Below are 14,750 nucleotides of genomic sequence, written 5' to 3'. Positions count from 1 at the left end.
CATTTTTACAGGAATAGAAGGAATGCAGGCCATTCTACAGCTCAGTAAGTAACTTAATTAAAAAAAATACAACCCAGACATGGAAGAAAAAGGATACAGTTGTAACAAGGAGGTCTTACCCTGATGAAAGTTTTGCATTGCAGTCATTGGGTTACTGACCAAACAAACCAGTTTCAGATGCAAATAAAAAAATTCTCAGCAATGCAAGATGCATCTGTTGTTTCTGTTAATCATGATCCCATTGCAGTCAAAAAAGGATAACAACTGATTTTCAGAAGTCTCCAGCAACTGCCTTCAACTGTAGTTTGGAAAAGGTTCCATACTTGAGCAAAAGAACCCCCAGTCTCTCAGTTACGTGTTAGATACAGCATTGGATGTGTAAAGCTACAAGTCTGTGAATGAAAATGCCTTTGTTGTTCCTAAAGTACTGCTAATACAAACGGAGTGAATCTGTGCTTTAAAGGATGTGGTCTCCCATTCCCCCTCAAATATTTTCTAAAAACAGGAATTCTACATATTAAGTGCATTTGTTCTAAATGTATAACATAACCTTGAAAAGTCATGAATACTTAAAATATTAGAAATTGACACAAACTTGCAAGTTGTAGTCATGTCATACTATATAGGCCAACTTTCATTTTATATACACAGCAATGAAAACTACGACACATAATAAACTGGCTGCAATTCTAAAGTAAGATTTTGTTTTCCCATTCAGAAGTCAAAGGATGTTCCCATTAATGTGCAACTGAGTTGTCAGTCTACTGACCTTTCCTTTCTTACTTATTTTAATCTACCAGAGTAACACCATTAGTGTCATCATACATTTCCTTTGCACTTTTCTTTCTATCACCTTTAATTTAACTATAAAACGAGTCCATGAGCTACTCAAACATCACTAGATCTGCTTCACAAATCAGCTGGAAGAAGAACAAAGTTAAACAACTTGCCCAAAGTCACAGTCAGTGGCAAAACTGGGAATAAAAACCATGTTCTCTGATGCTCAACATACCTTATCTTCTTATTGCAAAAATCTGCTTTTATTTATACCAAGGGAACCTCAGAAGAACTTGACACTACAGTGGCTTATGTTTGACTTGAACTAGCACAGCTGATGAGTTTTACCCAATATATGCATTATCTCCCTTTACCAGGCTGCTAATAAGAACTACATGGGAAAATAAAGGTTTTTTTCCCCTCTGTCACCAAGCAGTACTACACTGCATTTCATATGGAATTTGCTTGATCTGTAAAGCCAGGCAATTCAGTTCTTATCTGAAGGACATTAAACAAGCCAGCTGATTTGAGGTGTCTAACATTTCTGGATATTCATATCTGTTCATACTCCAGGAGTCACAATACAAACAGGGATGCTGATAAATAACCCTTACTGTGAACATTGCAGGAAACATCTAGCTAGCTTGCATGGGTGGAATATGTGCAAAAACCTCTCCAACCTTAAATTCTACTACTGTGTTGCAAGATACAAGGTATTATTGATCCACAGCATATTTTCCTGCTTCCTGAAATCACAAGCCAAATAATAGCAGATGACATTAGGAGAAGCCGAGGAAGTTAAAAAACATAGGGAAAAAAAAAAAAAAAGTGGATGGAAGGAAAATTAGGTTGGAAAGTTAAAAAGGCAGCCCAATGAAATGCTTGCACAAAACAGTTCCTGTGTAATCAGCCACTAGGGGGAAGAAGAGCCCCGCTGCCTAATTAAGGTGCAGTCACTTGTGGCAGTGAGCCCTGGGGGTTATTTATACTTGTTCAGGCTGGGGGTGTTTGAACACTTTCCCTGCAAGGTCTGGAGTGGGACAAAGCTTTTCTGACCTTTGGCTATGGTTCACCTCCCCCTTTCAAGTCTGTATAGGCCTTGTTAATGAGACTTGAGAATTCATGCACCTTTCATATTTTCTAGCTGCAATTAACTATTTTTGTACCTGAAGCACCTGGTAAAAACATTTGAACAGAAATCTGGGAGCAGAAGGGAGGGGATGAAGAAAAATGAGAGGACCAGAAAAAGGAGAAAGGGTAAAAAAACAGGCAAAGCTGTGTCTTTTCAGACAGTGCACACTGCAGTGTTGCCTCTTTTAAAGCAAAAGGGAAGAAAAATCGCATGCAGCTCATCCGCAAAGTGTGTGAGAAATATGGAGCAACACTCTGCTGCAGCACTGGTTGGGACGGACGGCAAGGGACCTGCATCCCCACTCATGCCCACTGTCCTGCATGACCTGCACAACTGAAGACATGTGAGAAAAATGAATGAGGTAAAGAGTCGAAGCCCGTCTCGGGTCACTTTTTCTCTGCTGCTGCTGTGGACACGGAACTATTCAACAGCCTGGCTTTGACTAAATCACAGACAAACAATATTTTCTATTACCATAAAAATGACAAATAAGTAACAGTTATAGCCTGTAAACACAACGCAAATAGAGTTCTAAGTGGTACACTGTAAGTGGAAACAGGAACCTACCCCTATTAAAGCCGGCTCAGCCTAAGGAGTATCAGATGTTATTTGGGCCTTAGAAGGCCTGAGACATAAATGATGTTTGTAAGAGAAAAAGTCAAATGTCTCGTGACATGGTTTGCTTTAATATAAATGACTTTACCTGTCTTTTTGCTTTTGAAGACTTGCCATTTTCAGATCTTGAACGGCTAAACTAGGCAGCTGGCTTCCTTAGTCGGTGGCCTTCATTTTGTGTATAAAACACTGGCATTTACAAACTTGTATTCCTCTGGCGAAGGGAGGGCAGTTTATTTTAGCACTGTGATCAATGCCATCATAAATCTTTGCTTCTCCACTCCAAGAATGCTGGCCCAGCCCAGTCAGTGCCGTGTGGATCTGCTGTACCCGTAAAACACTGGATATACCACAAGGCTTTACTACAGAGCTTGAGAGCAGAACTGAGGCAGCAGAACTGAATGAGCCACAAGCCATCCCTTTTTCTTTGCTTTTGATTACATGAGGACGCAGGTAAGAGATTGTGATATGGAAAGAGCAGGGAAAGGGACAGAGAGAACAAAAGAGGAAGAATAAGATGACACAGAAGAAAAAGAATCCACAGATGAAAAAAGAAGTGGAAAAATATAAACAAAAGAGAGGCATGAACAAGAAGGTGGCAAGAACACAGGTGGAAAGAATAAACAATATCTGAGTGGGAGCAGGGGAGAAGGAGATGGTGGGGATATTCGAGATTTAGTGCCAAAAAAGAAAGCCCCATTCTCCCCCACACCTATATTCTTTCTCATGTTTCTTTTAGTCTCGTTCCATGCCAGTCCTCTCGTTCTTCTCTGGAATGACTGGAACATCCATGTCCAGAAAGCCACAAGTCTGGCACTTTGTGTCTTACGGCAAATGTGCTGGCTATCCAATGTTTCCACAGGGGCAAAGTTATACAAAGCAAATGAAAAGCTCACTTAGTCTCCCTTTCATGCAATGCAAGAATCACCCCTTAGATGGGACTATTGCAAAATTAAACAACCTTACAACCACGACCAGTAAACAATGAGTAATGTGCTTGTATATACAAAGCTTTTATGCCAACCAGCCAAAGAAAGTGAGGATAGCTCATCACAAAAAGATCCCATTTACCAGAAGGGCTTCAAACAGCTTAGCATCTTTAGGGTAATTTCTTTTTCACCTAAGCTATGTGCCAGCTTCCAACTGAGAGGTGAACACATACCCGATTTATCTGCCTAAGACACTCGAGCACTAAATATATAGGATTCAATAGCTAAACTACTTAACAGAAATCCATAATTTCAAGACACAAGACAGAAGGACACTAGTCTGGGAAAATTAGGCAAAAATCAAATCTTGCCAGACATTTCGAAAGCAAAACAAGTCTGACACAAGGCTGCTAGACTCAGCAATATTTTGCTGAAGGTATTTAACTCAGTCCTGAGCTACAGGGCTGGGCAATGAAGGGACCTTCCAAATGTGACAGATTATCATCCTTCTCCCCAAAATTTTGGGAGGGAGCAGCTGGGCTTTGTGGTAGAGCCTTCCACACATACTCTTGTTGTGGAGAGATTCTTCAGAGGAGAAAATATTGATTAGAAATGGGGTTATTTTCCAGACTGTTTTACCTTGGAGGGTCTACTGTGCTTCCTGAGCTCCAAAAGAAGTGACATGGTGAGATCTAACCGTTCCTCACTCTGCTGAGCCAGGTGGGCATTGCCACATCACTTTACTCTTCCCTGACAAAACAATGTGCTTCCATCAAAGCTACATACATACACAGTCCTCCCTAAAATTTCTACCTATTCTACCTAAGGACTCTTGGAAAGCTGTGCAGAAAGCAGCAACTTATAGCAGGTGCACACACAAACAGGCTTTAAGTGGGTCAAAACGCATTTATGCACTGAAGGTTAGTAATGCTCAGGGGAATGCAACCTGTAGGAGTACTATACATTGAGTACATCCCCTGTAGATGACAATTCACCTCACTTTTGATGCTTATACATGCTTCTAAGGCACAGAAAGATAAGGGCACAGCCATTCTCCTTATTCGTGTTCTTCTAGTGTTTGTCAACCCTCATCTGGAGCAATATTTGTGCAAAAATTTGCAATTTATGCTTTTCCACGCCCACTTGGTTAGACCTTCTGCTTGTATTTCCCTCAAGAGTGACAATTATGGTCTTGCTGATCATTACATGGACACCTGTCCCAATAAAAACAAAGCAGAGCCATGAAGCAATTTCATGAAGCACAGTGGATATGAAAAGTTGCTTCAAAACCAGAAAGCAAGTAAGGGCTGGGAATAGCTGTTATATGTCTATATCTAAGAAACCAAGGAAACAAAAACCTATGACTTAGCTGAACAAAGAATGGAGAATGAGAATTAGATTCCAACTCTGAGGATGAGGAAAGCCAGTATGCTTATAAAGCAACTGCCTTCTATTGCTAATAAAACTAATAAAGGTCGTGAGATCTCTCCCTTACCATTTCAGATCCATGATTCTATGGAGGGGAATAAAGAAATGTCTTTAGTGCTAACCACAATAAAATGAAATGTATTGGTAATGCCCAGACAGTAAACAAAGTCTTGTTGAACTATACAGATAGGGCAAATTTTTAGAAACAAACCTCTCTAGACATCTTTAGGAAAAAGGACAACATAGTATATTCAAGTTATAAAACTTCTTCAAATATAGGGTGGCAAAACTATGTTCTAGCGATACAAACTAGTGGCATCAAATCCCGTGGCCAAGTGATCATAATGTCCTTCAAAAAAAGTATTGTGAAAAAACCTGAAGCATTTCAGACAGCTAGTGCTGCGGCTCTACATGCTTGTGCTTTGCCGCAGAACAGTCTGATCCCCTGTGCTGACATAGCAAGAGTGCAAATCCCAGATGGAAAATTAATCTCACCATGTACCCAGATTGAGTTTCCAATTCTCCAGTGCATAACTTGAAGGTTGTTCTGCTCAGCTATTGAAGAGGTGAGGGCAGAAAGATTTTAACTTTTTGACATCCCAAACATCATTTAAGCAAGACATGCTCTGAAAAGGACCTTACTGACTGCTGACGGTTACAAAGGATCCGTGGTATCCTCCTTTGTGCTCATCCTTCCTACAAAATATTGCTGTCACACGTTTCCCTGCTTAAATGGCCTGGACAGAAGGGGAGTCCAAGGTCCAAATGACTTCAGCTATGTCTCCAAGTATGTGGGTAAAATGTGTCCTTAAAATAGAAAGGAGATAGATCGCAGTATATTTTAAAGAAAGTATCTATCTGATATAAAGACATATTAACAGTTCCCTCATATTTATGGTTTTCCTCAAGAACAGACAGGGCCAGCAAGCTAGAAAAACTCTAAGGTTGTGATATTATTAAACTACATCTACAACCTAATCGCAGTCTGCTTGGAAAAAAAAAAATCAAGTAATTGTACATCTCCTCAAGCAAACTCCACCATGGTTATTTCATGGTTTGTTACAAAATATGCAGCAGCAGAACCTGAACTATTCTAGGCTGTGTATTTTCTCTTGCTTGCCAGGTCTTGTGCTGACTGACAGATGAGAAGAATACCATTGGTTTAGTAAGAGTCTCAACTTCTGCAGATTAACAATACACTAAATCTTATTCTTTGCCAACATCAGCTGACGTGAGTTTATTAAAAGCTAAAAGCCATAACCATATATGTGTTGAGCCTACAGACAGGAGAGACGGTATTTGTATACATACAGTTGCTTCTAACACAGTAAACAGGTATGAGTACACAAGGTACAGAACGGAGGTGAAGGCAAACAGAGCTGTGCCAATGCACAAAGCTGGCTACATCTTCAGCATAAAAACAGAGGATTAAATAGAAATTTTTGGTCATTCAAGTATCTGAGAGGTCTATATGACCTTTCCAGTCTAGCCTTATACATGTAAAAAGTAAGTAACAAAATATCACCACTCAGATAGAATTAATGAACAGGTAATTCACAGTGATATTCTAACACACAGTGCCTATCTCCTTCCACTGATGCCCAAATAAAAGGCCATGCTTAATTTCATTAGTGTGCTATTTCATGAAACCACCTACTTTTAGAAAAGTAATATGGCTATACAAGTACTGGATTTCTGAGATTGTTGCCTCCAACTTTAGTACTTTGGTGCCAAATACTCAGCTAATGTAAATGGGTAGCTCTGTTATAGCCAATATATTACACTGACTTACTGCAGCCGCCTTTCCCTGTCGTTAAGGAGTTACTGAGAAATTCCAAATCTGAATGTGTGTACTGGATGACATTTAAAATGGAGTCTCCACAAAAGGACAGCACTTCACAAAAGACACTGCCTTTGTATCCTATTACCTATAGCATCCACAGCTTGTTTCTGAATGGGTAAAAATATGAACCAATTGCAAGAGCTGTAACAGCCTTTATCATTTCAAGATGTGTCATCTACCCGTGAACTGTGTGTCAGATCCCTGTTTGGGCTCTGATCCAGTAAAGCACTTCAGCACAGGGGCAGTCCTGCTTATCTTCAGCTGAGCTTCTTGCCTACTTGAAAGTCAGATGATGTACCTAAGTGCTTGATTAGATCAGGGCACCAGAGTAAACTGGTGTCACTCCTCTGAAAACCTGGAGCAATACTGATTTACATTAACTGAGAATTTTGCATTATGATTATGGACTATCATCTGTCATTTCAGTAGCGATATGACCTGCTACAACAAACTTTGACATTTCTTAGACAAGTTTTTACCTGTAATAATTTCAAGTGATATAAAACAAATACAAATCACCCATCGTGACAATGAACCAAACACTACTGTACAGCATGTATTGATCTGATAATACATCAAATGTATGACAACATATAGCATTAGACACTGCACTCCACCAAGAACATTTAGCAGCAACTGAATAATTCCTCCCAACTCCAATATAAAAGGCAGCCAGCAGGATGATATCAAATGATGGCAGCTCTGCTTCTCATAAAAGGACCTTGGGGACTCCAAGGAGATTTGTGTCTGCACTTCGACAGCATAGCAATGTGGAAATGTTAAAGTTAGTAAAGCAAACAGTCCTCAAATGAGAAGGGCAACAGATGTCAACCAGTATCACATGTCAGTAAACAGCAACAAGACAGAGGGTACTTTTCTTAGCACTTTTGTGAAAACATCGTGCTATCAACTACAGCCACATCTCAGCTGTTTGGCTCTCTAAGTGGTGGTGCTTGTATGTGTGATTTAACTCCCACCAAGAAAGCATTTCCAACCATATAGAAATCCTGTCCACCAAAGTCAGCTGAAAGAAAGTAGAAATGCTTCTACATATTTATTGTGGCTTGAAAAGTGGGGAAAAAAAAAAAATAAAAATCACACTCTCAAAACTGATTGAAAGCTCATTTTGTGCTTGGCACAGACAGACAAGCATTTATATTTCTCAGCTTTAATACAGAAGGATCATCCTTAGGGCAAAAGAGTAGTTGTGATTCATCTGCTTTCTAGCCTTACTGCAAAGACTTCTGACAGTAAGGCCAAAATATGCTAACTAAAAAGGCACTCTTTGTACCATAAACACTAGGCCACAAGGAACTGGACAGAGGCCATCAAATCACTGCCTTTTAATTTTCCTCTCTCATCTATATTTCTCTAAAGGTTTCTGGTAAGAAGGCAGCTGACCCTATACAAAAGCCAGAGGCATTGCCAGTATCTCGGTGGTTTCATGCATGCCATATTGAATCTAACTTTATTATGCAAGACAAAAAAAAACCTCTTTCAATTAGGCAAAGATGTCTTTCAGTGTCAAAACACCAAGGGAAGAGGTAAAGAGATAGAGTTCTGCTACTGCTTAGTCACTGCTTTGAGTCCAGGCCTGGTTAGCTGCAAATACACTCCACAGTCATCAAACATCTCAGATGTTTACGTGGAAAACAGTTTGGTTCTCAGCAAGCAGTAGAGTCCATATCATGAACTGTCACATTCCTCAAAAACTTTGCTGCCAGTCATAAGTAAAAGAACAACAAGTGAATGGACTGGGAAGACTGAACTCTTTTCCCATTAGAACACTGTCTTTAACAGTAGATATATAAGCTATGCACTGAAATTTAAAGTTAATTTTTAACGGAACCTATGTCCTGTCAATTGAGACTGATCATATACAATCCAGGAAGGATTTTTTTTTTTAAATCACTTAGATGAAGAAGTCACACTCAACCAATACAAAAGCAAGAGCTGTCACCTACCCTTGCCCAAGGATGGGCTCTGCTAAACCCTGGACTTAAACTCTACATGTACAAATGTGGAGCTTTTGAAGAAAAGGAAGACAAGATCACAGCACCTTCACACACTCCTTGTGTACAGCATGGTGCCTAAGAACAACCATCTCCTTCCTCTGCCTTTCCAAAATCCTCTGATTAAGGGAACAGGAGAAAAAAAAAAACGCCCCAACACAGCAGGAAGGCCTTTACTAAAAGGTGCATTAATTAGGTAAGGCAAGCCAACAACATGATTAATTAGGTGCTCTCCTTCAATATTATGTTTACATAAGTTGATTATAGCACTTAATTACTAATTCACCCTGCTCAAAAACAAGAGTGCTTTAAATTTTTAATGAGATGAGGGAAGGCAAAATTCCCTAACTCAACAGGGAGAAGTAATTTTATTTCCTCTTTTGATTTCCCAAGTTATTACCATTTCTAAGGAAAAAACTATCAACTCCATGATCTTTCACTCAGTTCTTGCTTTTGAAAATATGGAAATCAACAAGACACTTCTATTAATTTCAATCCAGGACCTGACAGGTAATGCTTTGGAAGAGGAACAGAGGGTCAGATCATGGACTGAGGCATGTCCATTGAACCAAGTGGAACAAAATTACACCAGAGACTGACGAATCCAGAAATGGAAGTGGCCTCATCCCCTCCAGTTCTGTCAGCAGAAACTTTGAGTATGTCCCAGTACATTTATGGGCTTTTTTAATGAAATGTTGTCAATTCACAATTGCCAGTTGGTCCGTTACTGAGTTTGTGGACTAACCGTTGTACTAAAGAACCTCTTCACATTCATGACAGTAACATTTTCATTGTTAAGAGGTCAACATACTGCATATCACACGCTATTCCTGGCGGATCTTTATAAACCTTGAGTTATCTGCAGGTTTTATTATTTGATTTCATCCCCTATGCTATACCACTCAACAACTTCCTTACACAACCGAGAGGTGATGTCCATTAAATGAAACATTATCAAGCGGTGCACAAACAAAACTCTTTTGAATTCCTTTCGCACAGAGCTGTAAGTGAATCATTTTACCTGCAGCATCGTGACTTCAAACTCTTGGCTGCGATATATCTTACTAATAGATATGCCCTCTGTTATCCTCTGGGGACTTCACTGACTTAACTGCTACTACTGCTAAACAATTCAGCTATTTCACACTGGGGAATTCCCTAGTACCTCTTTCTACAGAATCCGGGTATTTTTCATATGTCTCTAATCCACTTTATAAAAACCATGAAAAAGCTTTCACCTATCTTTTTGCAGGATATATCACCAACTTGCAGAACAACCAAAACTAACAAATAAAAGACTATGCCTCCCTTAGAAGTCAATTTTATACCAGAAAAATCTTGCAGTCATGTAGACTCTGCTTTCTAGCTCAATGTTTTACACCAAAATGACTACAGAGAACTGATTACAGAAAGTTACCAGTAAAATGTATCATAGAAAATCATACAAAGTTTCCTCCCTTCCATATCAGCCTGTAGCAATGACCCGTGTTAAAACAGCAAATCCAAAATAAATCTGGTTTCATTCAGGTAATTTTATTAATTGCTTTAATATGCAATTAAGGAATAGTCAGTGGGCTGCAGGATTTTATAAGACAATAATTCTGTTCCCTGGAGTCCAGCTTTGTCCCAAAGAGTAGGTTATCAAAAAAACAAAAAGAGCTGGATGACTGCCAAATCAAACAGCACCTTCTTCCCATTTTCAATTACATACAAGTGAGGCAGAATAACGAGCATATACTGGAAACTTTGACATTTATTTATTGAACATTTTCACTGAGAAGGAATTGCCGGCTTGCGAAACCGGAAACTATATTTTTACTACAGAAACAATCACACTGAAAACCAGGACCCTGCTGCTCAGCATTAAAGGAATGGTTAGAACCAAAAAATTCACCCATATACAACAGCAATGTTAAGGTTATTTCATTCAATGCAGCATATATTACAAAAATAAAAAAATCCAGTGTATATTTCAAAAATTCTTATGTCACACTATTTTACACAGGACTGCCTTCTGTGATCCAGCAAGGCACAAGAATCAAGATACAACAAAACTACCAGAAGAAAAAGAGTGTAGCATTTGTAGGGGCAAATGAAAAGATACTAGAAATTGCAAGAAGAAATTGTGAAGATTTTCTCCCCTTTCCAGAGATTCTAGAGCCTAAATAACCAAAAGATGAAATCGGGAAGAACTTACCACACTGCATGTTTTAATTTCTTTTTGGATAGATCAATAGTTTTAATTCAGTTTTACCACAGAGCAGAAAAATTCAGGGAGAGTAGATGAAGAGGACAACAAGGAAGACAACATTCTTTGAAGCAACAACATATGGTGACCAGGCATGAGAGATGGTGGTTATAAATCTTTTCTTCATGGAATTACCTAAAGATGAAATTGCAGCTTCAATGGGCTTTTAAAAACCACAGCAGAATCTGGCAAATTAACCTGCATGGTTACAATTTCTTTCCTCTCTGAGAAAGTGATGCCTTGGTAGATTCTGAGGATGTTCTGTGTGTCCATATTTTCTGAGTGAATAGAACATGGACTGAGAGAGCAGTGGCTGTGACCTGGCTGCCCCACTCCCCACACCACCTCAAACCCACACAGGTGGTTTCTTCACACTGCAGGGAAGTAGTGGCACCCTGGACAGGATTCAGGGCTTCACCTGGCTCACAGTGATCGCCACAGGCACTATGATGGAAAGAAATATGCTACAAATGCCCAGAGGGATGTGTAATAGCAGTAGTTTCTAAACCACTTTCCCTTTTTCTGTTTCAGAGTTATCGCAGGGAACTTGACCTGGAACTCTGTGAAACAAAAGGAACTCTTCTGGTGTCTGGCAAAACCCCTGGAACCAGATGTGACACAAACAGCTGCTGAAGCACTGAAAAAGGCAGAGGCTGTGTTTGGGAAATCAGACTCCTTATGCAGTGCTAAGGCACTGACTGCAATTTGTATTTATTCTTTTGTCTTTATGTACTGGTATTAACTTTTTTGATCCAAGCAGAGATGGGACGTATGGATTCCTAAGTCTGGCTCCCGGCAGTCTCAGGTAAGCACTTAGGAGAAGTTTACTCCAGGAACACCCACAGAACCCACACTGTACTGAGGGTAAGCCAAAAACATTCCCATAATCAAAGAGGCAGGAACCTCCTGACATATTACAATAAAAGAGCAAACACTTTTTAAATTATTAAGTCTACAACATAGCTGGTTCAAAGGATCTAGTTTCACTGAAAAAGATTTTTGAAGGAGCATGCTATGCAGACTGATATATATGTATGTGTGTGTGTATAAAATACACATATATGTTCTGACATTATTGGATATGCTTCTGAAATATTGTGATATATGAGAGCAGGAATAAAAACTAAGGGTAAATGAATATAGGAAAACTATATAAACACACATCACAGAAAATTTCTCGGCATTAGATTTTATTAATGATTATGAAGACAGACTTAATAAAATCAGTTTTGAGATGTTCAGTTACTGTCTAATAGTGTAAAACATCTTAAACTTGGAATGCAGTATCTGTGTATTTGAAGGCAGAAGATTAGCAGAAGAGTAGCAATAAAATAGGACATCCCCTCATCAAAAGCTGCTACTAAAATTACATTCGTTGAAACAAGTTTTCCTCACAAGCATTGGAATTATTAAATACATATATATATTCTACTATACCTTTTTTGCAATGGGATTAATTTAAATGGAAAAATTCTTATGAGAGGAAACTACTCTTCCTGCTAACCTATACGCTGCACTGTAGAATATTGACAATTGGAAATTTTACATTTGGAAAAATACCAAACACAGCCCAGTTCCTCAGCTGATGCTGAGCTGCTAATTGATTTCAGTGGAACAGCATCAGTTTAACTAGTTTTTGTGCAAAATTTCAACTACAAGTATCTGTGCCTGATGTTATAAAGAAAAATGTATCTAGGGACCATCCTGATCCATAATTTTGTCCAACTGGGTGCAGTATACTCTTCAGTGTCCTTGTGTAGCCTGAGGAGAGGACACGTCTTATACTAGTGGAATTGCCAGGTGGGAAAATAGGTATGATTTTGGGCATACTGACCCTTTGTCAGGTTTCTTCTAAACTGCTGTTGTTTATGTATTGCAGCTAAGTCATGCTTTGGCTGATCCACTGAAAAAAAAGCCTCACTGCTACTTCTAGAACTGCTAATGGATTGAAATAACATGAATAAACATGAAGTTCCATCCTCATGATTAACTCTGCATTCACTGTGGGCAAGACAAGAGGCAGAGGTGTGTCATTTTTTTACTGCGTAAATAGTGCTATGTGGTTTCTTACGTTTAACATTCCTCCATGTGAAGGAATGAAAGTAGGACAAATATAACTGAGATGAAAGTGTGACCTTCTTGCAGGATCAGAGCTTTGCCAAATTCCCTTTTTTGTCTGTGAAATGACATGGCCTAACTTCATAGACAGCAGCTTCTACCTGAATGTCCCTACAGTCAGAAGTCAAATTAATCTTCAATACACCTAAGTAACATAAGGAGTTAAAAAGAATGTGGACAGAAAGCAATGCTGCCTCGTCTGGCAGTGCAGAAGGTACAAACTTTTCCACTTGAATTAAATCTGTGCACAGTGCCAAATGTCAAAGTGTAAAATGCATTGAAATAAACAAACAAACAAATAAAATCAGGCACTGCATACCTGTATAGATGCAAAATCCCCAGAAGCACAAGCTCCCAGAATAGCAGCACCCACCAAAACAGACTCCACTTCTTTGGACAGGACAACAGGCTTGCCTATACAAGACAAAAACATGCCTCTGTTAGGAAGACAAGAGCAGTACTGCACTGGCAGCACAATAAATAATAAATAATTAAAGAAAAAAAAAGGACTTGAAAACCATGTTCACAACTCCATTCAGAGCTCCAATCTACTGCAGATTAATGCAAATCTCTCTGCTCTGTGGTTTCAGGTTCCAAGAAAAATGCTGAATTTAAGTAAAACCATTTAAGCAAAACATTCACGCAGAACGTAAAGCATACAGAGAACAAACACCCAGATCTTTGACCCTGGCTATTTATCTTAAAGGGCTTGGTATAAACCTGTTACCCACACCTTCCAAACCCACGTGCCTATTAAAAGTTGACCTCAAGGGGAAAACAGGGTGGTACCCTTTTTATTCCTTTTGCAATGAACAAAAAAAGTTTGGGTTTGTTTTTAAATATATAGACAACAAAGCCAGGCTGGTTTTGCTGGAAGACATGAAAATATGAGTAGTAAACTTTCACAAGCTATGTATGAAATCATAAGACAAATCTTGTATTCCGAATTGTGCAATATAGATGAAAATAAGATTAAAACACTGGAAAAACAAACTCAATATATATTCTGAAGTAGAATTAAAAATTCTTATTTTTTCACCCATGGGTACTATCACGAACACACTTTTGCTCAGTTCACACCAAGTTTTCTAAGACCTGTATTATTACTGCAAAATCAGCAAGAAAAAACAGTAAACCAAATAAAAATCAGCCTGCTTTCTTAATTCTCCTTTAAAAAATTAAAAAATAGCATAAGTCTAAATAGTTTTCTAGGTACACTTTAGATGTTCACCCTTACTAAGCCATAAAATTTAATATTCCTACATTATTTGGCAGGTGTCTAAATTTCCATTACTGAGCTAATTTCATTCAACAAACGATGATGCAAACACAGTGGTGGGAGGAGTAATTCATTCTGTGAGCAGCCTCAGTGATATTATGCCTCAAAAAATGCTGCTCCTGAGAGCCAGCTCTAAGATTAGAAGGAGCCGAAATTTGTAGGAAGATCTAAAGTGAGCCATCAACAACTCCCACAGAGAAAAAGGCAAATACACACTTATCAAAATGAGAAATAAAATTTTTCATATAAGAAATAATTATTGATACAAAGCAAATTTACCTTGCACCCCAGGCATTTGGTCACACTATGCTAACTTTACACTGTTCTACCAGCGGCTTACAATCAGCTTTCAAGGACATAAAGGTGCCA

At 38.8% G+C, this 14,750-nt stretch overlaps 1 protein-coding gene across 1 annotated transcript in view; it reads right to left on the bottom strand.

Annotated features, from left to right (window-relative positions):
* Nucleotides 1–14,750, bottom strand: part of FGGY (FGGY carbohydrate kinase domain containing) — a gene marked incomplete at its 3' end in the record, with an annotated part of 308,876 nt that overhangs the window by 12,612 nt on the left and 281,514 nt on the right. The window contains exon 15 of the mRNA XM_080348952.1: nucleotides 13,422–13,516. Within this exon, the coding sequence (XP_080205078.1) occupies nucleotides 13,422–13,516 (95 nt within the window). The remainder of the gene's footprint in view (nucleotides 1–13,421; nucleotides 13,517–14,750) is intronic.

Source organism: Nesoenas mayeri (assembly GCF_963082525.1).
Source record: "Nesoenas mayeri genome assembly, chromosome: 8".
Classification (NCBI taxonomy): Eukaryota; Metazoa; Chordata; class Aves; order Columbiformes; family Columbidae; genus Nesoenas; species Nesoenas mayeri.
This window is presented reverse-complemented; position numbering and strand designations above follow the sequence as displayed.